The 24238-nt window shown below is 47.9% G+C and overlaps 1 protein-coding gene across 1 annotated transcript in view; it reads left to right on the top strand.

The window, feature by feature from the left end:
* Srrm4 (serine/arginine repetitive matrix 4) overlaps positions 1-22126 on the top strand; it is a 186215-nt gene extending 164089 nt beyond the window's left edge. Inside the window, exons 9-13 of the mRNA XM_004664143.2 lie at positions 10618-10928; positions 14021-14224; positions 16527-16637; positions 17134-17274; positions 18792-22126. Of these exons, the coding sequence (XP_004664200.2) occupies positions 10618-10928; positions 14021-14224; positions 16527-16637; positions 17134-17274; positions 18792-19092 (1068 nt within the window). The 3' untranslated portion in view covers positions 19093-22126. The remainder of the gene's footprint in view (positions 1-10617; positions 10929-14020; positions 14225-16526; positions 16638-17133; positions 17275-18791) is intronic.
* The last annotated feature ends 2112 nt before the right edge of the window (positions 22127-24238 follow it).

Below are 24238 nucleotides of genomic sequence, written 5' to 3'. Positions count from 1 at the left end.
GGCAGAGCTCATTAAGTAACCAAGGACTGGGGTATGACATCAGTGGGGGTGATTTGCATATATGACTGTGTCAATGAGGTGGCTTGATTCTTATGGGTGAATTGAATTTGAGTCCTGATTGGTGAGTTGAAGGTAACCAGTGGAAGCTCTTTGCTTGGTCATAGTTCAAATCCAACGAATGGTCCAAGAAGACCGTGCAGGCACCCTTCACCTTCACAACCTACCTCACGGTCCTTCTCTTCACTTGGCCATTTCTGTTCAAGGCACAGAGAGGTAGAGGCATGGACAGACACCTTGCTATCCGAGAGCTTGCTTCTAGCCATCAGCGGGACACTACAGCATGGTGTGGCCTTCTAACTCGGCCTGGGGCTCATGTTTGTGGGCACCAGTTCCTCCTCCTATGCTTCTTAAAATGGCCAAATACTTACATGGTAATTATTACACTGGCTTGTCTACCATCTCACCCCACCTCTTGTCAACCAGTCCACACCTTCCCTCTAATTACACCTTTAGGACCGTCTCACAATCCAGTCACTAAAATGAACAATCCCCAAGGCCACCTTCCAGTGGGACCAAACTTACACCAAATAGTTGGTGAGCATTTTGAATAGCACCCTTGCCAGTGATGGAAGCAGATACACTGTGTAGGGGAAGGGTCAGGCACTACTGTCTTGCTGTTTTTGAGCCGGGCATGGTAGTGTACACCTTTAAGCCCAGCACTCAGGAGGCAGAGGTAGGAGGATCACTGTGAGTTTGAGGCCATCCTGAGACTACATAGTGAATTCCAGGTCAGCCTGGGCAGGAGTAAGACCCTACCTCGAAAAACCAAAAAAATTTTAAAAAATAAAATAATAAATAATTAAATAAATAAATAAGTAAAATAAAAGACTGCTCTTGTTCAATAAGAGGATATTTGAGATGGGTTTTCAAGGAAGGGCAGGAGTTTGTCAGTTTGAAATGACTAGTGGCTAGAAGGAAGGGAAAGTGTCAGGCACTTTCATATGCTTGACACAGTTTTGTTTTGTTTTTTTCCTCATTGGATACATCATTCTTAGAGGAGGGTGTCACTATCATCCCCATTTTGCAGATGGAGAAAGTGAGGCACTGGGAGGCACAATGATCTGGGAAGATGACCCAAGTAGGAGGAAAAGGAGCTGGCGTAAATTAGAGTGGGTGCCCTAACACCTCTGGTCAACACAGAATGTAAGCAGAGACTTATCAAGATGGAAACAGAACCAGGGCCACTTTTCCCCCTTGTGCTTGGAGGCTGGTAGAGGCCATATACCTCCTACCCACAGAATTGTACACAAATGACAAAATCAAAAAAAAAAAAAAAAAGGAGAATGTGGGAATTCAGAAAAAAAAATGGTCTCATAAAATTTTGGGAGCTGAGGAGGCCAAGAGGATTAAGGCTTAAGACATGGACTTTGGAGCAGATCTGGGATCTTTGATCCTGCTTCAGCCCAGAGTAACACCAATGTCCTCCTAGGTACTAGAAACTAGAGCTAGATGGTACATCAGATTGTTGCTTTATTTGTTTTTTTAAATATATTTCTGTTTATTTGCAAGGAGAAAGAGAGAGTGGGCAGACCAGGGCCTTCAGCCCCTGCAAATGAACTCCAGATGCATGCGCCCCTTTTGTGCATCTGGCTTTATTTACATGGATACTGGAGAATCAAACTCTGGTCATTAAGTTTTGCAGGCAAGCACCTTAACCACTGGGTCATCTCTGCAGCCCCTTGTTTGTTTTTATACATAGCCCTTCAGGAGAACTTACACCACATTGCCATTACACAGTGCAGGAGCTACCACTTAGAAAAATCCAGTAAGAGGCAAGTACACAACCCAGAGGGTCCAACCTGGAAATCCTTGTGTCTAATCACGTGACCTCCCTTGTGTGGGTTTACTTCTCTGTCAATATCCTCATCTGTACCTTGGGTTCTCTCACCTACTGGAAGGTGGTTATGAGGGTGGAGTGAGACACGGTCTCCACTCATTGCCTCAAGTATGTAGTATTAAGCACCTTCTCTGCCTTGTGAAATAAACACTCATCTCAACGTGGCATGGGACCTGAGGTGCCTTGTGCACTAGTGGCTAGTGCCATGATGCATCACCATAGCAGCATTTGATCACTCACTCCAAGGAAACCCAACAGAGACCCCTGGCCTTGAAAAGCCAGAAAACCCCTGGAAGAAGGCAGGATGGATGGATGTCTTCCATTCAGGGAGTCACCATTAGTGTCCCTGGCCTATGGACTCCTCGCCCAGGCCCCTGTATATTCCCTTCACTTGGAGTGGAACCATAGTATAGAAGAAAGGTGGGGTGACACATGGGAATTTGAGGGACCCAGTTTTTTTAATGAAAAAAAAATGACACGCCGTTGTCAGTGTTTACTTCATTGCATAGGACAGAGGAAAGACAATCTACTTTTTTTTTTAATCAAACCATGGACATTTCACTATCAGAAGAGGTAAGAAGGATGAATCTTTAAATTGAATGCATTTACCTAGACGAAAAACTCATTACCTTGAACTTCATTTTCTCCTTTCAGTCCCAGGTAGGGGAAAAATTTTTGCATCTAAATAGACCCATGAGGAGAACTTCAAAAGCTGGTAGGCACTGGTCACTTACAAAGCCACTCTTCAAAAAGGAGGGGCTGGAGGATTGCTTTAACGGTTAAGGTGTTTGCCTGAAGAGCCTAAGGACTTGGGCTCAATTCCCCGGGACCCACGTAAGCCACATGCACAAGGTGTTACATGCATCTGGAGATCATTTGCAATGGCTAGAGGCCCTGATGCACCCATTCTCTCGCTATCTGCCTCTCTCTCTAATAAATAAATTTCCTTTTGATTTTCCAAGGTAGGGTCTCGCTCTAGTCCAAGCTGACCTGTAATTCACTATGTAGTCTCGGGGTGGCACCACACCACGGTGATCCACCTACCTCTGCCTCCCAGTGCTGGTATTAAAAGCATGTGCCAACACACCCAGCTTAAATATTTAAAAAAAAATGTTTTTAAATAAGGAGCTAGAATCCGCCTTACCCTTTAGGTTCCTGCTAAAAGGGAGGGAATAAGGAAGTCAGACCACCTTCCCCTCCCCAAAGTCAGTGGAAGTACATAGCCCAGGAATGTCCTGGTCCTAAAAGGCTTAACTGTCTTCCCATAAACCCTAGCAAATCTCCTTCCTCTCTCGTTCCTCTCCCCCTCCTCCTAGATGAACTCCTCAATAGGTCAATGAATCCATTCTTTCACTGGCTTCCTAATTAGTGTGCAAAGAAAGACGAACAGCAGTAAGGAAAATGAACTTCATGTCTTTGTGAAACAAAAGGACTTTAAAAAAAAGAAAAGAAAAAGAAAAAGAAGAGCCATAGCCCTCTAGCCAAATGTGTTTTGCCACACAGCTTGGTACTCACAGGAGTCTTTCCAGCTCCCCGTATGGCAGAGGGGGAAAAAAAAGAGAAAGAAAGAAATTTATAGCCCTCTCTCTCCATGGGGCCATTTGAAGCTCCGTAAATGGACTTGTTCAGTTTAATTGGAATTCTCTTCTTGATTGTATTTTTGTAACCTATTAGGCAGAGCTGCCTCTTGATCTCGGAATTCAGCTGAAATTAAATTTTGAAGTGTAAGTGAGAGGTTGCCTTTTTCCCCATCCTTGATTAAATAATGATTTGAAACAAAAACAACAAAAAAAAAATAACAGTGCTGACTTCCCTGGAGGGCTCAGAGATTCCCAGTGAAACGCCAGGGAACTGGGGTTCATGGTGGGGGCATTTAATTACTTATTAGAAAAACCCAAGTGCTAACATAGAGTGGATTAAGGAGTAAGGAGATGTGACAAGCTTATGAGTTAAAAAAAAAAAAAAAAAAAGAAAGAGAAGAACTTGAAGGCTTTACATTGAGGATAGTGCTAAAAGAATAAGGGAAAATACCTGTGAGTGTCCCTCTTGTCAATGACCATGAATGAGTTCATGAGAAGCCAATTGTCCTAAAATGGCAGTAAGAAATAAATAAATCACTTGTTATAGTCATGTTGCTGGGATAAACATCCAAACCAGACACGGTTTATACAAGAAAAGGGTTTATTTCAGCCTACAGCTCCAAGGGGGAAGTTCCATCAATGGCAGAAGAAGCTGGCTCCCATTCACAGATCCAAAGCAGAGAGAGGGAGATAGAGAGAGAGAGAGGGAGAGAGAGAGAGGGAGAGAGAGAGAGAGAGAGAGAGAGAGAGAGAGAGAGAGACCACCATCAGCCAGCACACATGGCAACAAACAGCAGGGGACAGGCAGAGCTCAGACCTCCTCTGCATGTCTTTAGGCTAGAAATCAGATGGACCCCAAGCACACCTCAGGCAAGGCTGGTCTCCAGGATCGGCCCCAGTGATACCTCTTCCATAAAACACCTGAATCTATGAGGAGGGGGACATTCATTCAAACTACCACATCACTGAAATTAGCAACTCTGACCCAGAAGGGAAGAATTTATAATCACTGTGGTATTTGTCAATGACCCTTGACTCCTGCTTCCCTTCATTAATCATGATCTAAGAAGGACTGACAGGGTTGAGACGGGGAAGCTGTGGTTACCCATTTCACAGTTCTAGAAAGGAGAGGTGAAACATGCCAGGTGTTCTCTGTGTTGCTTACAGAAGGGACAGAGGAGTGAGTGCTGGGCTTTCAGAACAGAGGGTGTCAGACGCAGATGTCTCCAGAGCCATGAAATTAGTAGATGTGAGGATTGTGACCCTTAAAGGAGGCCTTATCTAAAAGGCACAACTGCAAGTGTTTGCAGGCTGATCTCTACCAGGAACTATGGGCCCAGATCTAATCATTCAAAAAAAAAAAAAAAAAAAAGTGAGCCAGAGAGATAGCTTAGCAGTTAAGGCACTTGCCTGCAAAGTCTAAGGACCCAAGTTTGATTCCTCACTACCCATGTAAGCCAGATGCATGTGGTGGTACATGCATCTAGAATTCATTTGCAGTGGGTAGAAGCCTTGGTGTGCCCATTAGCTCACTCGTTCTTTCTCTCTCTCTCTCTCTCTCTTCTCTATCTCTTCCTCTCTACCTCTTTCTCAAATAAATAAAAATAACATATTTTTAAAAATAAAGTACAACCAGAAGTGGGGTTGTTATGTGAAACCTCATGATTCTACACATATTAAAGTTAATTCACATATATTTTCAAACATGTTAAGTGCACTAAAGAAAATACATTTGCCACAAGGCTCAAGTTGGCTTGCCAATTTTCCAGTGTTGTTTTGGGGATATTGAACCAGATACCTTCCATATATATCTTCATTCTCCCTAATTTAGGGCCCCACCTCCCTGCAGGATAACCTGTAACCCATGAGTGCTGGAAAGGTGGTTTATTAAGTACCCCAGCCCCCTCCCTTTTTGATGGGGGTTAAGTCAGAGGTACATATCCCACTCTGAGTCCTCAGTGAAATTAAGCTCTGCTGCCCACTGTGTGGGTTAATGATGTAACAGGAGCCCATTTCTTCCTGCTATAATTTCCTTTCCTCGACAGGCATACCTTCCCCTCTCAAAATATTGTTGTTGTTCCTCCTCTTCTTCTTCTTCTTGGCCCTCAAATTTCTGATGATCTAGGTTATTCCATTGGTAACTGAGCAGCTCTTACAGGGGCTGACTTTTCTAACCTGCCCCAAAGGGTAATCTTTTGTGAAGATGGGAAGAGAAGAATAAGGGCTGAGATCTGAGAGAAAGGGGAAATGGGTCACACTGTACCAATGAAGAGATCTTTGGCATGAGGGTTCTGGGGGTCCTGGATACTGTGAGGACATTATTACTGGATAATGATGGATCTATGATGGTTTCTGCTGACCAGGGCATTGGGGACTGTGGTGTGACTAATTGTGTATGATCAGAAAGCCATCGCACAGAGATCCCCAACAAAGGGAGTACTCTTCAAAGCTACATTTGAGAATGATGTGTAAAGGGGAGATGTCCCATGATGTCAATGTTGAGCAGGGACTGTTTACATGTTATGGGCCACAAGGAATATCTGGTCAGGAAGGAGTTGTCCAAAGATGGATGGGTAGAGGCAAGAACATCTCCATCATCCACCTATCATGACATCCATGACTCAAAAGTCTCCTTTGCTTTCATGCTGGGGATTGAACCCAGGGCCTTGGGTGTGCTAAGCAACGTGCTCTACCACTGTGCCGCACCCCCAAGATCCTCTTTACATTGTCATGGAGACCATTCAGCCCCAGAACACACTCATTTCTGCCTTTGCCTCCCCTTCCACTGTGTCTTCCCTCCTCTTCTTGTGTAGTGATGGGGACCTCTGGAAAAGATGGACTCTGGAGTTATGAGGTCATGGAGCTACCCTGATACCTCTAAGTGTTGGGTTTGTTAAAGCATTCCTCCCACCTGGAGTATACACGGGTGCACATCAAGACGTGTAAAGACAAAATAGGGCAGAGTTCGGCTAACGAGAGAAGAAATGAATGTCTTCAGATGACCTTTCCTCCCCTGCCGAGGCAGCCTCCGAGCTGGTCAAAGCGGGGAGGGTATGGTCAGCACCTAGCAGAGATGCTACGCTGGTTGTAGCTCTAGAAAAAGAATGTGGGAGACAAACCCCTCTCATCCAGCCCTGAATACTGGCACGGGCTGGGCTGCTTAGCTCAGGAGACAATGTCTTATCTAACTGGTCTAAGGAGGAACCTTTAAAAAGAAATCCTCGCCAAGAAGAAGCCTTCTCTATAATCTAAGCGAAAACATTATGCAAACCCACAACATTCTGTGTGCAAATGCCCAGGCTCAGAACCTCTTTCCCTTTGGTGTCCCAAAGCAACAGAGCAAGGAGCGGGAAGTAGGGAGACCCATCGACACATGCCTCGTGTGAAAGGCTCTGCAGGTCTCAGAATTCTCTCCTGAAACCTTGAGCCTGTGCTCTTGATCCTAGGCTGAGAAGGACCAGGAGGGAGGAGAGGAGAGAGGGATTCCTTCTCTCTGCCATGGTTGCCACCTAGTCCTTGGTCCTCAAGGTTCTCTGTGGTCCACACACCCAACCTCGAGCTGGCCTCAAGACCCTGAGAGTTTTATAGAGCAACTTACTTTTGACGGGAGCCAGTTCTTTTTCCAAAAGTCCTCATATCTCCAAAGCTACAAGTCTCCCAGCTAAACTCCATCAGGTCCTGATCACGCAGTCATCTCTTGTAAAGAATGAAGTTAAAATGGGCCCAACTGAGGCTGCCAAAGAGCCACGGAGGAGCTTGGTCCATTGGACAAGGGTTCTTGAGCAGCAACTCTGAGCCAGTTACACGGGGTGGGCCTGGTATACACCACTGAATGATTGAAGTCCCCACCCTTCAGTGAACAGACGGAGAAACAGACACTGAACACAATAACAACTGAATGAACAAAGACCCATTCTGAGGGAGTGGATGAATGAGTAAGTGAGTGAATGAAGATTGAATCAATGAAGAATGAATGAGTGAATGCATGAAGTACCCTGCTATCTTGGCCTGGGGGGTCAGAGAAGGTGATACGTGGGAGTGGGCAGGGAGAAGAAATACTCTGCGCAGAGGAGATAGCTTATGGAAATGGTGTGGGGTTGGGAGAGCAATATGTGTAGGCTAAACCGAGAAAGCAAATAAATCAGCTTAGGCAATGAATGCCCACTTGGGAGGGTGTGAAAGAGCTGATTTTGGTGAGGTTCGCAGGTGGGGCAAGTTTGTAAAGGACACTGCGATCGTGTCTAAGAGTTGAGAGTCACCCAGAGAAATGGGACTTTTTAAGCAAGCAGGAGAGGTTGTCCTGTTCAGGGTCCATGGTCACCCAGCGAGAACATCCCAGTAGTACCTTGAACTCCGTTCTCTGGTGTTGACTCACAGCTGACGTGTGCTAAGTTGCAGCCAGGTGGAGACACCCTGAAAATATATCCCTGTGAGCTCAGGATGCGGGTAGAGGATGTGAACAAGGTGAGGAATCTTTCACTTCCCACCCTCCTCCTCACCGCAGAGACCTCACACTCCCGAATCTTTGCTCAGAGGGAGCCACGCTGCACCAGGGGGAAAATGCTTTGAAATCAGTAGCGAATACTGGGAACAAGTTACTGCCTCCCCCACAAGGAGATACTGAAAACCATTGTCCACCCAGGTCCCTGCTCTTGAACTCACTGCCAGCCTCATGCCCTCCCAGATGGGTGTGCATGATTCACTTGGGAATACACTGGCCACCAAACGTTTGCTCTGGACCAGTGATCTCTTGAGCCCATCCCTGCACCCAAGGCTCAAGCTGAAAGCTCACGTGGCAGGTCTCGTCTCCTGCCATGAAGGTTTCTCATTGTGGACAGAGGCGGCAGAGGGAATGTAGATGGGGAAGGGGGTCACTGGACATCTGAGATGGGAAGGAAATGTCACTCAAACTGCAAACCGGAGGATGTGTTAGAAGAGCGGAATGGGACGCAGGCAGCCTGCACCTTGTTTGGAAAGAAGCCTCCTTCTAGAAAACTTCAGCTGGGCAAGCTGATTTTGAGGTCCCACCTTGAAAGCAAAGCCAGCCAGGAAAGCAGCAGCTGCACTGAATAGAGCTTGCTAACAGCAGGACCGTTACCTTGCCTGGGGTGCAGAGCCTTCCGACAGCATCCAGACAGGAAGTCCCGCCTCCACACCCCAAGAGCACACATGTCGAGAGGCAGGGCCTCTCTGCGATTGTCGCAGCTCCCCAAGTGCCTGCGTCTCCCACTTGGGGCAGAAGGAGTTTCTCAAGAAAGCTCGAGAGTCTCCCCACCCCCTCCTTTCTTTGGGCATGAAAGTGGGGAGAGGGAAAAAATAGACTCTGTATGGGAAGACTCATCGTACAGGGGCAGCCTATACAGGGCTAGAATGTTCCTAAATAAAGTTAGCTAACCTCATCAAGCCTGTCCTCCTTTCTTGGCAAACATGACTTCAAGGTGATCTGAAAGTCAGCGTTGAAGTCAGAATCAGGTGCCCTCGGAGCTCTAGGACACGGAGCAATGGCCGTCTAAGGCTCTGGGCTCCCTGTGTTTTCTTCTCTGCCACCATTTAATCCTGGAATGGGCACACCTGCCTGTGAGCACCTGGGCCTGGTCATGCAGGTGGGAAAACAAATCTTGGAGGAGTTGTAGAAGGACCCTGGGAGGGGATCCAGGAACCATTTTAACAAAGAATTCTGAGATCCCAGGTAGCCATGAGCATGTTGTCAGGGGCTGGCCTCTTGGCCTCATAGATGGCTCATTCCCCCTAGAGATGGTGATGGCTAGAAAATCCCCAGAGCAGGGTCCAGTGCGATACCACAGTCAGGAACCAGAACTCACTGTGACCTCCCAGCGTGGCCTGGACTGAATGCATAAAGAAAATAGTGCTTTCCCAAGTGCCAGCTGTCCATTCCTCCTCTACTCCTCCACCTTCCTAGATCTGTCCCCCTAAACAGAGCTCTGGGGGGGTCCTCTATTATTCCTAGTCACCCCAAAGCCAAACATCTAAGGTCTTTCCAAAACCTCTCATGTTCCCTCCCGTGTCCCCTGGATGTACATGGCTAGGTCCCTGTAGCACCCTATAGCTCCAGGTTCATACCTAGGGTTTCCTGATCCAACCTGGGCACAGAGGGATTGCTAGGTGGACAAGGTTAGGTCCCAAACACAGAGAACCCCACAAAACCTCCAAGTTCCAGGGCCAAAGCTGAGGTGGTACAGAAAGGTGTGTGTTTTTGCTTGTCATTTGCGACTCTGTTGATGGACTCACGTTGCCCGCTCTTCCCTTTCTCTTACACCTTACCTACTAAAGGAGGAATTCTTGCTTGGTAAGTGGATATAATCCGCAAAGACATGAGGGAATTTCTTAGAAGCCACTCAAGATCCTTAGCTACCTACCAGGGGACAAGGACATGCACAAAGACCTGTTAGAGACCTTTTTGTTTGTTTCTTTTCAGACTGTTTGACTTCCATTTATTTTGTCCCCCTCTCTTTTCTTTTCCCCTTTAGTTAAAAAAACTGCTCAAATGCCAGTTTGCAACCTTGACTTTATATATACATTTTTTTAAAAAGAAGCTCTCATCTTTATTTCTTTTTCCCATGTGACATTATTAGTTGAGGATTTAGTTGAAATTCAAAATTTTGTCTTTATCTCCCTTTATGTTTTTAATTTCCAAGATATAATTTTTGAGGCCCATAGTCCCTTTTTTTAATTTCCCCCCCTTCCTTTATTTTTATTATTGTTTGAGGTTAAGGGTGTCTACACCCCCCCTCCCCTGCTTTTCTATTGAGTTGTCTCTTTTGTTTGAGTTCATTCGTTAGAAATTAAATTTTGTATAATTTCCTTTTCCTTTTGTTTAATCTTGATCGCATGCCTTTTCTCTGCATGATATCTAAATCTTCCAGTTATCCTAGCAGGGGGTGAAAAAATATCTCCTATTTCTGTGGTATTCTTTCAGGATTTTGTGCTTTTGTTTATTTATTTATTTATTTATTTATTTATTGGCGTCTCTTCTTTCCTCTCTCTCTCTTTCTCTCTCTCTCTATCTCTCTCTCTCTCTCTTTCTCTGCTTTCGTTACAGTGCGTCATGCCGGTTAACATTCTTATCATGTCCACACAGCCCAGAGCTCAGCAGTGTCCAATGGGTCTTTTTGCTTTCAGATCACTGGGCCGGGGTCTGCGGCTGACCTCTTTAGCAAAACAGCCAGCGTGCTCACCACCAGCACCTCCCGAGGGCGTTCCCAGGAGTATGACTCAGGCAATGACACCTCCTCGCCACCCTCTACGCAAACCAGCTCAGCCAGGTCTCGGGGCCAGGAGAAGGGGAGCCCCGGTGGGAGTCTAAGTAAGACCCGGGACCTCAACAATGGGAACACCTCTGATTCAGGGAACTCCTTCACCACCTCTTCACCCCAGAACAAGGGGGCCATCTTGGAGACGATCTCTCCCACCAGCAGGAGCAGGGAGTCAAGGTGAGTGGATGTTTTAAAAATATTTTATTTTTATTTATTTATTTGAGAGAGGGAGAGAGAATGGGGCACGCCAGGGCCTCCAGCCACTGCAAATGAACTCCAGACACGTGCGCCACCTTGTGCATCTGGCCAATGTGGGTCCTAGGGAATCAAACCTGGGTCCTTTGGCTTTGCAGGCAAATGCCTTAACCGCTAAGTCATCCCTCCAGCCTGTGAGTGGTTTTTTTTTTTTAAATATTTATTTTTATTCATGTATTTGAGAGAGAAAGAGAAACAGAAAGAGAGAATGGCTGTACCAGGGCCTCCAGCCACAGCCAAGAACTCCAGATGCATACACCAACTTGTGCATCTAGCTTTTGTGGGTCCAGGGGGATAGAACCTAGGTCCTTTGGCCTTGCAGGCAAGTGCATTAACTACTAAGCCCTCGCTCCAGTCCAAATTGAGTGTTTTTTTTTGTAATGTTGGGGGCCAGGATCCTCAATCTAGCATCACCTTATCATACATAACACCCTACCCTTTCCTAAGAATCTTATTTGCAAGAGGTGAAAGTGTAGGTTCAAACTAGCATCACTCATTTTAAAAATCAAGGACAGGGGGCTGGAGAGATTTCTCAGTGGTTAAAGATGCTTGCTTGCAAAGCCTGACAGCCTTGGTTCAATTTCCTGGTACCCATATAAAGCCAGAGGCACAAAGTGACACATAAAACTGGAATTTGTTTGCAGTGGCAAGAGGCCCTGGCATGCCCATATAAAGACCCATGTTCGACTCCTCAGATCCCACATAAGCCAGATGTACAAGGTTACACATGTTCAAGGTTTCACATGCGCACAAGGTGGCACACACATCTGGAGTTTGATTACAGTGGCTGGAGGGCCTGGCACACCACTTCTCTCTTTCTCTCTCTCCCTCTCCCTCTCTCTCTCTCTCTCTCTCTCTCATAAAAAAAGGCCAGTCTGTTGAGCTTGCCTCAAAAAAAAAAAAAAAAAAATCCAGAGGCACCAGTGTCAAGTACAGCTGGAACAAGTGGTCCTTCATGCATTTTTTTTTTTTTTTTTTGGTTGTTTGTTTTTGGTTTTCGAGGTAGGGTCTCACTCTGGCTCAGGCTGACCTGGAATTCACTATGTAGTCTCAGGGTGGCCTCGAACTCTCAGCGATCCTGCTACCTATCTGTGCCTCCTGAGTGCTGGGATTAAAGGCTTGTGCCACCACGCCCAGCTCCTTCATACTTTTTGAGACCAGACGACATGCTAGGTAGTGTTCTTATCTACCTTGGCTCCTATCGACACCTGTATGGGATGGGTAACTGTCACAACCTTTCTTGGGTTGGTTGAAAAATCTAGCAGCATCAGCATTCAAATACAGACCTATGTCTTAAGACTGGATCTGAAGCCCAAGAGATATATAGCAGCCACCTGCTTAATTTGATCTGCATGGGCAGCCAAATTAAATAATTTAGAAGCCCATCTTTCATTTTGAGATGTAAATGATGGTGAAATGCATGGGTATTTATGTCATGCCAGCTATGGGCAAAGGGCTCAATAAATACTGGCTAAGTGGAAGAGACATCAGCTTTAAATCAAGGGGGCCATAGATACCGAAGGTAAGAAACTGGGGGAGTGACAGAGGCATTGGCTTGGGGCTGGATCAGAGTTTGGACTCTGTGTAACCTTGAACAAGTTAAGTAGGCCTTCTGAGCCTTCTCTGTAAATTGGACATTGTGATAGGGTCAGAATCATAACCCTGCTGGGAACATTGAATGAAATTATGTTTGGCAAGTGCCCAAAGTGTAGGAGAGGTTCAAGCTATGGATCTGCAGCTAAGTATGGGAGATTCAGGACATGTACCAAGCTGTGTGCTAGGCACAGGATATGACATTCAGAGGGACGTGTGTTCTGTCCCCAGTGAGCTCAGTGTGCGGGACAGGAGAAGACATGTATACTTCATTATAAGACCGAATGAGCCATGAAGAAGTGGGGAAAGCTAAGCATAAGGATCTACGGTAACACACAAGAGACCCTCAACTCAGACTGGGGATGGGAGGGTGTGTCCAGAAAGGCTTTCCAGAAAAGGCGGGGTCAAACTAAGCCAGAATCATGAAAAGCATCCAGGTGATGAGGAAAGAGGAAGGGGTTGCAGACACTAAAATAAGGCCTGGAAACAAATGGAGCTATTGGGGATGTTCCAGAAGGAACAAGAACCCTGCCAGGGCTGTGGTCAAGAGCTGAGACTGTTGGGTAAGAGGTGAGCAGGGGAGGGGTCTGGAAAACCATATTAATTAGATTTACACTTGACTCTTGGCTGAATCCAAATGATCCTGTCTTTACCATGAACCAAAAGGAGGTCAGAATGGACCCAGACAAGGTGAGACTTCAGAAGCAGGACCCCTGTCCTCTGGGTGATTGTGAACAAACCCCCACCCCCACCCCATCCACTCTTTTTGGATCCCCATTCATCCATCTGCAAAATGGGCTACACCAACGTCTTCCAATATAAAATCGACCACAAGGCCACCTTCTTGATTATTTTACTATATCCTTGTACTAATTTAATAAACTCTCTTTTTGCTACCAGGAAATGTATAACACTATCTGAAAGGGGCAATTAGTATCACTGTTCTTCAAAGAAAAACACTCAGATTGCGTATGAGCAATGTGTTTAACTTTCTGTTAGTTACAGGTTTCTGCCCACAGCTCTATTTCACTGGGAGATCACAGAGTGTTAGAGAGGTGTTAAAAACCCCTAGCGCTCAGCCAGGACCTGCTCATTAATGTAATCAGAAAGCGACAAGGACAAAAGGGGGAAAAAATCTCTCTCACCATGTGAGTTGATGTTATCTATTGGCATCTCAGGCCACAATGACCCAGAATGCTCTAAAGTGGCCCCTATGCCATATGTCCCTTACCTAAGGGATGCTGAGCTGGACCATTCATCAACCTGCAGGGGTCTTTTCTGTCTGCTTTGAGAATTGTCACTTGTCAGTTCTTCCCACGCAGGGGTTGCGAGAAGACCACAGCCTCGACAGTGGTGATAGAGTCAGGTCATCCCTTGAGTAGGGGGCGGCTGGGTGCTGACAGATGTCCCCCTCCCCGCAGAGGTTTTCAGTCGCCGTGTCTGGAATGTGCTGAAGTGAAGAAGTCTGGCCTGGCCCCATCCACAGCCCGGAGCTCCTCCACGAAAGAGTGCTCCCGCAGCTCCTCCTATGCCAGCTCCAGATCCTCCAGGCACCCCTCCAGATCCCCAAACCCCAGGGCCTCCCCCAGGTATACCCGCAGCCGGTCCACCTCCTCTGAACACAGGTGAGTTCCTCCACTTTGCGTGTCTCTTTGGCAGGGCGAAGGTGACGGTGGATGTCCATCCTCCCACCGCCTCCGTGGGGAAAAGGACTCGCTCGGGCTTGACTTTGAATACCAGTTCCGTCTGCTCTTGCTGGTGGCCTTGGGAAAGTCCTTAACCCCTCGGAGCGTCCGTACCCCCATCCATAAAACAAAAAGAATAAAGATAAGAATAGTGGATTAAAACTATACCTGGAACATAAGGAATACTCCTTATTGTTATTTTTGGGCATGAGGTTGAGATGATGAGATTTTTTTTTACGTTCTGCTGCATAAACAGTTCCCCCTAAACTTAGCATCCTTAAAACAAAATGTGTTTACTTAGTCCAAATTCTGTTCATCTGCAGGTAGGGCTAGGCTCATCTGTCTGACGCCTGTTCTCTCTGGGCTCCCTCATGGTTTTTATTTTTTTAATTTAATTTAATTTTATCTTTTTTTTTTTTTTTTTTTTTGGTTGTTCGAGGTAGGGTCTCATTCTCTAGCCCAGGCTGACCTGGAACCCACTATGTAGTCTCAAGGTGGCCTGGAACTCATGGCAATCCTCCTACCTCTGCCTCCCACGTGCTGGGATTTAAAGGCGTGCGGGCATTTTTGTTTTTTAATCAGATGTGGGGATGGATGACCCTAGATTAGTCATCTCTCTGCTCTGTGTGGTTTAACCTCTAACATCTTGGATACACTACTTTTTTTCTCTTTGCAAGCATTTATTAGAAAAATATTTTATATATTAACCTATTTGAGAGCAAAAGAGGCAGACAGAAAGGGAATGAGTAGGGCCATTCCAGGGCCTCCTGCCACTGCAAACTGACTTCAGATGCTTGCATTACTCTGCATCTTGTTTTACGTGGGAACTGGGGAATTGAACCCAGGCTGTGAGGCTTTGCAAGCAAACGCTTTTATACCACTGAGCCATCTCTCTAGCCCCTACTGCTTCTCTTTAACATGTCTGAATGACCACATCACTACTGTTGCTCGTGGAAGCCATTATTAAGTAAATAAGGGCTACTGGCGCACACACAGTGCAGTCCTGTTAAAGTGGATCTGATCACGGGATGTCTACCTACTGACTAGTGGGCAAGTAGCATATACAATGTGGATGCCCTGGACAAAGGGACAAGACACAACCTGGGTAGGATGGAGCAAGAGATTTTTAACCATGCTACTCAAAGTGGTATGGGATTTTAAAAATAAGAATCAGGTGTGGTGGCACATGCCTTTAATCCCAGCGCTTGGGAGGCCGAGGTAGGAGGATCATCATGAGTTCGAGGCTACCCTGAGACTACATAGTGAATTCCAGGTCAGCCTGGGCTAGAGCAAAACACTGCCTCTAAAAACCAAAAAAGAAAAGAATTGTTTGTTTCTGGAATATTCAGTCGTTGACTGACCAGAGTAACTAAACCCATAGTAAAGCAACCCATGGGAAAGGGGGGAATGCTACAGTGTACCAAAGCATGCTGGAGCCAAACACTTGGATCCCTGTCCTCTACCAGCGGTGTGGTCTTGACCAAGCTGCATCATCTCTGTGTGCCTTTTCCCCCATGTCTAAGATCAAATTAATAACAGTATGTGTGCCGGAGAGATGGCTTAAAGATTACAGTGCTTGCTTGCAAAGCCAAAGGACCCAGGCCTGGTTCCCCAGGACCTACATAAAGCCAGATGCACAGTGTGGAGCACGCTGCTGCCCTTCGTTCACAGTGGCCGGAGGCCCTGGTGCGCCCATTCTCCTCTCTCTCACAAATAAAAATAATAGTACTATATAACCCTAGGATATGTTGAGGATTAAGTGAGGTGCCTCCAGAGTATCTCCTCGATGCCTGACGCATAATAAAATAGATTACAGCCATAGCCAACGTCTTCCGTGTGCTGCCCAATTGGCAGCTAGCATATGCACCAATATGCTAAGTGTCAGACCCTTAAGTTACCCATTTGATTTACAGTTTTATCAGGTTATTGCCCTCGTTTTACAGTTGAGAAAACAAAACCATAGAAATGAAATCACCTGCCCGCAGTCACGGGGTTGACGATGTTTTTATTATTATTATTATTATTATTATTATTATTATTATTACTATCATTACTACTAGTACTATAATCATTATTATTACTAGTCCAGCCCAGAGTGGCTTTTCTGGTATGGGCCTGGTTCTGTACCTGGTTTGCGAAAACTAAAAGCGCGCCACCTAGAGGCCAAGTGGATGCAGCGCTTAGGCGTCCGCGCATCCCTCGCTCGCCGCCAGCAGCCTCCTTAGGTTCCCTCTTCTCCCAGGTCCTACTCCCGCTCTCCCAGCTACTCCTCCAAGTCTGGCAAGAGGAGCCCGCCTAGCAGGAGCTCTCGATCTCGCCGCAGCCCCAGCTACTCCCGCTACAGCCCCGGCAGGTAATCGGCCCCACCTTGTCCGCTCGCATCCTCCCGTCTGGGCCCCCCTCTATCCAGACAAATCTGGGATGCTCTACCCTGTTTCCCTGTCCAGCCTGGCGCGGGTAGGGAAGGGGATTCATCCTCGTGTTTCTGTTTGTCCAATCGGGAGTGGGAGAGATGTCTATTCTCTGGACCCACCTCGAACGTTCCCACGGTCACATCCCAGAACTCACATCCCAATCCTGAGTGTCCTCGCCTACTGACTTGCCTACGTACCCCTGACCCCTGTTTTCAGGGCCCCCTCATCAGCCACATCGGGGGCCCTGTGCCATGAACCTCTTCACTCTGCCCTACTCTGCCTCTGCAGACCCCCTGCCCCAGACCCCTCCCCAGTCCCAGGTCTCCCCGGGGCAGGGAAAGAAGGTGGAGTGGGGAAGGTAATAGTAGAACTAGGGCTCTCACACATTGAAGCCAGCCCCACGTGTCCATTGACACTCCCTCGCACCCCTTTCAGGGAGCGGGACCCCAAGTACAGTGAGAAGGACTCGCAGCAGAGGGAGCGCGAGCGAGCGCGCAGGCGGCGTCGATCTTACTCGCCCATGAGGAAGCGCCGGAGAGACTCTCCGAGCCATCTGGAGGCCCGGAGGATCACAAGGTGAGGCCAGCAGTGGCCGGGGTGCCTGCCTTACCCCCCAAGCCTCCTTCTCACACCCTCTCTGGCTTCCTTTGGAGGCTGAGACTTTCAGGATGGTAAGGGGCTGGGGACACGCTTCCCTTCCTGCTCCTGACATTTTGGATCAAAGCCTCCTTGGGAACCTGGGTCATTTCAAGAGACCAATGTGCCAGGCCTGCAGGATGACAGGGGCAGGGACCCCCGTGGCCTGTGAACTTGGCGGGTGTGGCTAGGTCCTTGGGCTGGGGGAAAGGGTGAGGACAACCTGAGGAGGAAGGTATGGCCTAGGAGGTGCCCCTGGAGCCAAGTACCAAGCTGGAGTTGGTGAGGATAGGGGAAGAAGGGACCTCCCAGAGAATGGGCATCCAGGACACGAGGCCCACTCAGATGCCAGGTTAAAATAGACCTCTAAGTGATTATGCCTTGAGCCAGGTACAGAAAGGGCAAACACGGTTACTTAAGAGCCCGAGAGACTTAACTGGAGCCGTGGTGTGGGTAAAGAGAACCACACTGGATTAGGACTCAAAGCCTGGCTGTGCCATTTCCTAGGGAACCTAAAGTCTCTTAACGTCGCTGAACCTGTTTTCTCATCCGTGAAATATCGGAAGACATAAATCCTGGGGATTATCAAGCAGCTGAGCTGGAAGGAGGCAAAAAAAAAAAAAAAAAAGTGAATGGCTTTGTAAATTTAAACACAAGACCGGGCTGTGTACCATTGTTGTTGACTGAATGGTCAAAAACAGATGGACAGGTGACCCATAACAGCTAAGATCTCTGAAGAAAGGGGCTGAGGCTTTAAGCATCCCCCACTCATTCCAAGGAGTCTAGGAGAGCAGGGATCCTGGCCTCCGGCACATCCACCTGGCCAGACCTCTTTCCAACATCCAGTCATCCTTTAGCTTCGGCCTCGGCTTATGAACTGATTTGTGGTCAAACATCTGATTTTCATTAAATGGATGTACTCTTTCCAGAAGCCCGCCCTGCATGTATTTCAAAAAGAAAAAAGAAACTTGATAATGTACATACAGTAGATGGAAAATTCTGCCTCTGCTGCCAACTCGAAATAGAACCTACTGGAAATAGAAATTTCTAGTAAAAGTAAAAAAAAAAATAATAATAATAGCAAAAACAAAACTACAGTTAAAAATCTGTGTGTAGCTTCTGTTGCCCAGCTGAAGGCTCTGAGCCCCTGGGCCTGGTGCGTGAAATTTTGTTTGTTTGTTTGTTTGTTTTCAAATGGAACATAATCACTTTTTAAGATAACAGCATCTCTGGGCCAGAGTTGTCTCTTTGATGTCCAGAGAAGCAGAAATGGAATTAAGGTTGTGTTTTGTTGGGGCTTTGTGTTTGTTTGTTTGTTTTTGTTTTCCCTGTGGGACTTGCAAGGGCCATGCTCTCCCAGGAGGCAAGACTGGGGCTCCCAGGGGTGAGGCTGGTGTGTGGGGAGGTGTGGAGCCCTCACGCATCCCCCCCCCCCCCCCCCCCCCGGTCTCCCGCAGTGCCAGGAAGCGCCCCATCCCTTATTACCGGCCCAGCCCGTCTTCGTCCAGCAGCCTCAGCAGCGCCTCCTCCTGGTACAGCGGCAGCAGCAGCAGCAGCAGCAGCAGCCGCAGCTACTCGCGGAGCCGCAGCCGGAGCCGCAGCCGCAGCCGCAGCCGGAGCCGCGCGAGCAGCAGCTCCAGCTCCCGCAGTCCCAGCCCGGCTTCCGACCGGAGCCGCAGCCGGAGCCTCAGCCGCAGCCGCAGCCGCAGCCGAAGCTACAGCTCGGCGGAAAGTTACTGCAGCAGCACGAGGCGCTAAGCGATGGGCAACCCCCCCCCCACACACACACACCTCGAACTGCGCGCTCCCCCCTTTTGCACTCGGCCAGACTCCCTGCTCACTTGCCCTCCCTTGCCTTCTACTTGGTGACAGATACAAGAAGACCACCCCTCCCCACCACCCCGCGCCCCCGGCACCCCCTGCTTTCCTTAGGGAGGCGCGGGGATTAAAGGTGTGTGTTTGGGGGAGGCGGGTTCTCCAGCCCTGTGCCAACGTGATGGGAACCACTTTCAACCTCAAGCCTGCCCGGGTGGCTGGAGCGAGCCTGGGATGGAGACGGCCACCTCCTTTCTTCTTGGCACAAAACACCTCAAGGTTTTGTAAAAAAAAAAAAAACAAAACGCAATGGCTCTAGGACTCAAAAGTTTGGGTCAGAAACACGCTGCACACCCAGCGCTCACGGGACAGATATAGACTGAAGACCAAGGTTAATTCACCCCACCAGGCCTCAGTTTTCCCCTGCATTCACCCTCACAGCTGCCCGTTTATGGACCCCAGTGCTAGGGAGAGGGGCGAGAGAAAAAAATCAAGGGGAGCTGGAGTGCAAGATACCGGGGTCAGAGCTTTAACCTTTAACCAACAGGCCAGAGTGAAGGTTGGGTGGCCCTTGGGACCTAGAAAAAGAGGTGCGAATTGAGAAGGGAACATGGACGTTGGAGTGAAGGGTAGGAGCCAGGGAAAGCTTAGCGGTGATTTCTCTGGTTACAAGAACAGAGACAAAAAGACAGGAGTCATGTGTGCTGTCCCAGTCTCTTAGTGGTTCAGGGACGGAAGCCCCGACGTTCCAACGAGACAGAGGCCCCCCCCCCATATGCCTTTCATAAAATACCTCCTGGCTGTGCCCAAGGGCCCTGCAAACCCCCACAGATAAGGAGACAGTGCAACAGTTGGTCAGGACAGCTTGGGCTACAGCCCCACTTCCCAAACTTGCCTCAGCCCAACTAGCTGGCACCAGCTTGATTCCACGGGACCATCTGCTGAACATTTCCAGTGCCATGGCCAAGGGCCAGCCCCAAGCGCCAGCCAGTCTGGCCTGGCATCCCAATTGGCGCCTGCTCGCCCCCTCCCCACTGCCCACACTGCCACACCCTGGATCTTACTCAGGGCGACCTGGCACCCACCTTCCCACCTTTTGGACTAGGTCATACCCTTTGCCTGGTACAAATTCTGCCAAGGTGGGTCACAGCTGCTCGGGCTTGGGGAGAAAGACCCAAATCCAGAGAGTCTGAGCAAGGGTCTTCCAGCGTCCTCCATCTCAGGCTCTTGCTAGCTTACTGCGGTTTCTCGTCAGCTTGGGAAAGTGCCCACCTTGGTTCCTGACCTCACCCTTACCTCTCTCCTCTTGCCAGCGCTGGGCGGAAGGGTAAGCTGCCCTCTGACATAGAAATAGCTGCTTCGCCTGAAGAAGGCACCGGGAATTGCCAAGCAGGGGAGAAGCTCCTTGAAATAAACCCATGGGCATCCCCCTCACCAGCTGCCTGGCTTGTTCAGGAGCCTCGTGGGTGGGTGTCAAGTTTGGGGTGGCAACAGCTGAACGGGCCAGAGAGTAGAGGGAGGGAGGCTTCATCCCCGACCCTTGGAATACTGAAACTATGGGGATGCTAAGACCCATAGTAATTTTATCCCACTCAACCCAAGGAAAAACGTTCGGAAATACCCTCTGTCTTGGACGCAGTGACCCCTGCCCACTCCCTCTTTCTCATCCTCTCAGCCTGGGGTGTGCGGGGAGGGCAGTGAACTCCGTGCACCCATCCAAAAAGGCCTTCGCCTATCAGAAACAGCAGTGGCTGCCCCTGGCCTTCCTGCCAAGGCTCTTGGCCCAGGCTGAAGCTCCGCCCACCAAGACCCATGGATGCCAATCCTGTCAGCACCGAAGGCCGGATGGCAGGTGCCTGGAAGGGCATGTACAGAAACTGTAAATAACTCTCAACCTTACCCACCCGGGGCCTAGTCTCCCTCATGGAGACAAAGGCTTCCAGGAGCCACCAGAGCTCCTTAGCAGGACCGTGGGAGAGGCCCAGCAGCCTCCTATCCAGACTGTCTTCATTCAGAATCAGTTTGGGGGACGATTTTTGCCTGGGACTCCTAGCAAACTTTTTATTTATTTGATTTATTTATCTGTTTATTTATTTGTTATTTATGTGATATGCTCACCATTAGCAGTATTTAATTATTTATTTATATGGAGAGTTTGTGTATGAGTGTGCACATGTGTGGGGGGTATTTTTTTGCGGGGGCAGGGGGGCTCTTCTAAGTTATTTTTGTACATCTGTTCTTTTTTTCTTTCTCCCGTCTCTGTGAATGTGATTGGAGAGGTCAGATTAGTGGACCTTTTTCTCAGAAGGTTCTGGGCCCAGAATATGCTGGAGTTGACCTTGAAGTACATTGAGTCCCAGATTCATTAATCCAACCCGATGTCCGTGAGGTTCAGGAGGCCCCCTTGCCCACAAGCTACCTACCACCATAAGGACATATCAGGTGAGCTTGGATGTAGAGTTCACAACACGCCCTAAGTCCAGGGCTGTAGTCTGAAGTTAGCACGTCAAAGTTCCCCAAAGTCAAATCCCTGGAAAAGGCCCCTTGGGAGACACCTATTGGAGACAGGAGTCTTAGCTTCAGTGGAGTACATTGCGAAGTGGTTGCCTCATTCTTGGGGGGCTCAGTGTAGCCAAGAGAAGCTTCCTGCAGCATGAGGGTGTTCACAGCAGGAGAGTGAGGCCTGACCCTGGGAAGACAAGATGTCTGTCTGGATGTCACTCCAAAACGTAGATTAGTAGAAGGTTCACCTACTTGCTCTGAGCCGTATATGCCTGGTCTCGTGTAAGTAACATGAACTTCTATTCCAAGTAGCTAATTTCCTTTCTCTTTCTGGGAGCTGGAGGCTTTTCGGTATGGTCTCCGGTGGACACGGGCTCCTCTGTGAGGAGTCACTGAGGTTCTTTTGCTGTGATCTCTCGCTATTCCATCGAGGAGAGAACAAAGCTGTTTCTCCTGAAATTAAAAAAAAATAAAATACAGATGGGACAGCCAGATGTTCCCCCCCCCCAAAAAAAATTGTCATTTCGGAGCCCGTCCTGCAAATGAGGAAGCAGAGACCTTTATTGGTCCTGCCTTTCTGACCAATTGGCAGTGATGGCTTCCTGCTGCTGGCTACAAATGACTCTTCTCCTTTCTAGAAGCAGTAGTCATGGCCTTGTTCACCTGGTCCCACTTTTGGTCTGGGAGAAACCTTTTCAACATTGTGTTTAGGTTCCTGGCATCCTGCTCTAAGGCAACCCAGGGGAGATCCCTACCTGGGGGAAAGTTTACAGGGTTGTTTATAAGCTTCTAGGTCTCTTCCTCCCTCCCCTTCTATCTTTCTTCTCTCCTTCCTTCCTTCTTTCTTTCCTTCCTTCCTTCCTGTCATCGTCTCCTCTTCCTCCTCCTCCTCCCTCCTTTATCTTTTCTTTCTTTTCATCAAATATAGAGCTTATGTTGAGCCACTGGTGACCTTGGTTAACTAGGACCACACTTCACCCTTGTTACTTTCTGCCTCTGGGGAATAAGGCAGATCTCTTGAAAGCTGTCTGTGGTGAGCCTTTAGCTCAACAGCCAGCATCTGAAAGCGCAGAGAATGTGGGTTGGGGGTCTTCTGACCTTCCCACTATGGAGGCGCTCTGGATGAGACAAGGGAAACAGGGAAAGATGTCCCCTTTCCAGGGGCCAAAGTCCTCACCTTTCGAAGAGGACAAGTCCTTGGGAAATCATTGCCGGTGTTGCTAAGGCCTGAGAATCAACAAAGGCAAAGTGAGATTCACTGAGACCTGCTTAGGGGAAGGAGGAAGGAAAGAGCTTCAAGCACTTTGAGGAGGTTCCCGACCATGAGAATCAACTCAAAGTTAGATGTGAATCCTTACCAGTTCATTTGAATGCCAGCTAGCTCCAACTACCAGAGCTGGAACCATTCAAGTTCAAGGTTAGATCACATTCTAGTCTCTACTTAGGATTTTCCTAGAAAGAAGCCCAGCTTTTCAGAAGCAGAATAAAGTGAATCTATGGAAAGGCATACAGGTCTTCCTCCCATGAAGCCCACATTCTCTTTCCCCAAATGGTTTCCTGGAAAAAAAAATAAATAAATAAAAGTTACAATTTGAGGAATTCCCAAGGTTCAGCAAATCAATGTAGGTTTTTTTTTTTTTTTTCCTTCTATGAATCACCTTTCCAACATTTTTTTTTGGCTGTATATTTTCTTATTTATTTACTTATTTATTTATTTATTTTCTATTCATTTATTTATTGTGGCGCTGGGGATTGAACCCAGGACCTCACGCCTGCTAAAGCAAGCGCTCTAACAACTGAGCCACAGCCCCAACTGTATGCTATATCCCTTTTACCTCAGCTTTTGCAACAGATATTCAAAACGGTCTTCTGGTCATGTTTCTTTGGTCTGATAATCAAAGTATATCAAAGACAGGATTCCTTAAAACATTGCCCCCGCCCTTCCTCCTCCTCTGGCCAACCCAGCAAAGAAACTTGTTACCAGTCACCGTGTCATTGAGTAATGCTCTGTAGTGATCTCTTCCTTCTCATTTCTGCACCAATGAGCCAGTGATATTGACACCGTTGTCACCGTCACTCTGTCTGTTGGCTGGGTTTTCCTCTGTGGGCGTGTGTGTTTGATGTTTTGAATTTGCTTTTGCTTCTCTTTTATGTTGTGGGTCTGGGTTGTTCTGGGGCCATTTTGTTTTGTTTTGCATTGTAAATATACTATGGTGGGGCCTCGTCATTGAAACATGGCTTATTTAATAATTTATTTCCTATTTATTGAGTGGTACTGGGAAAGAAGGTGGACCAGCTCTTTCCCCCATGAACTGCTATTGGAAATCGCTCCTCCTCACAGGTCCGGGTGCTGCTTGCTATCCGCAGTAGGGCGTTATCACCTGGGATACAAGTGCCAGAGCTGCCAAACTGTGACTGGTACAAACAGAGGCTGCGGTCATGCATATTAAGCTCGGGTAGAACCGAAGCACTGGTTCTGTCCCAGGAAACCTTGTGGAGATGGAAATTAATTGAATAATCAAATGCCTGAGCACGGACCAACTCCCATTCAAAAGTCACAACTCCCTGAGAAAAAGAGAGAGGCAGA

Source organism: Jaculus jaculus, chromosome 13 (assembly GCF_020740685.1).
Source record: "Jaculus jaculus isolate mJacJac1 chromosome 13, mJacJac1.mat.Y.cur, whole genome shotgun sequence".
Classification (NCBI taxonomy): domain Eukaryota; kingdom Metazoa; phylum Chordata; class Mammalia; order Rodentia; family Dipodidae; genus Jaculus; species Jaculus jaculus.
The sequence above is the reverse complement of the archived record's forward strand: the minus strand, read 5'-3'. Positions and strand labels throughout refer to the sequence as shown.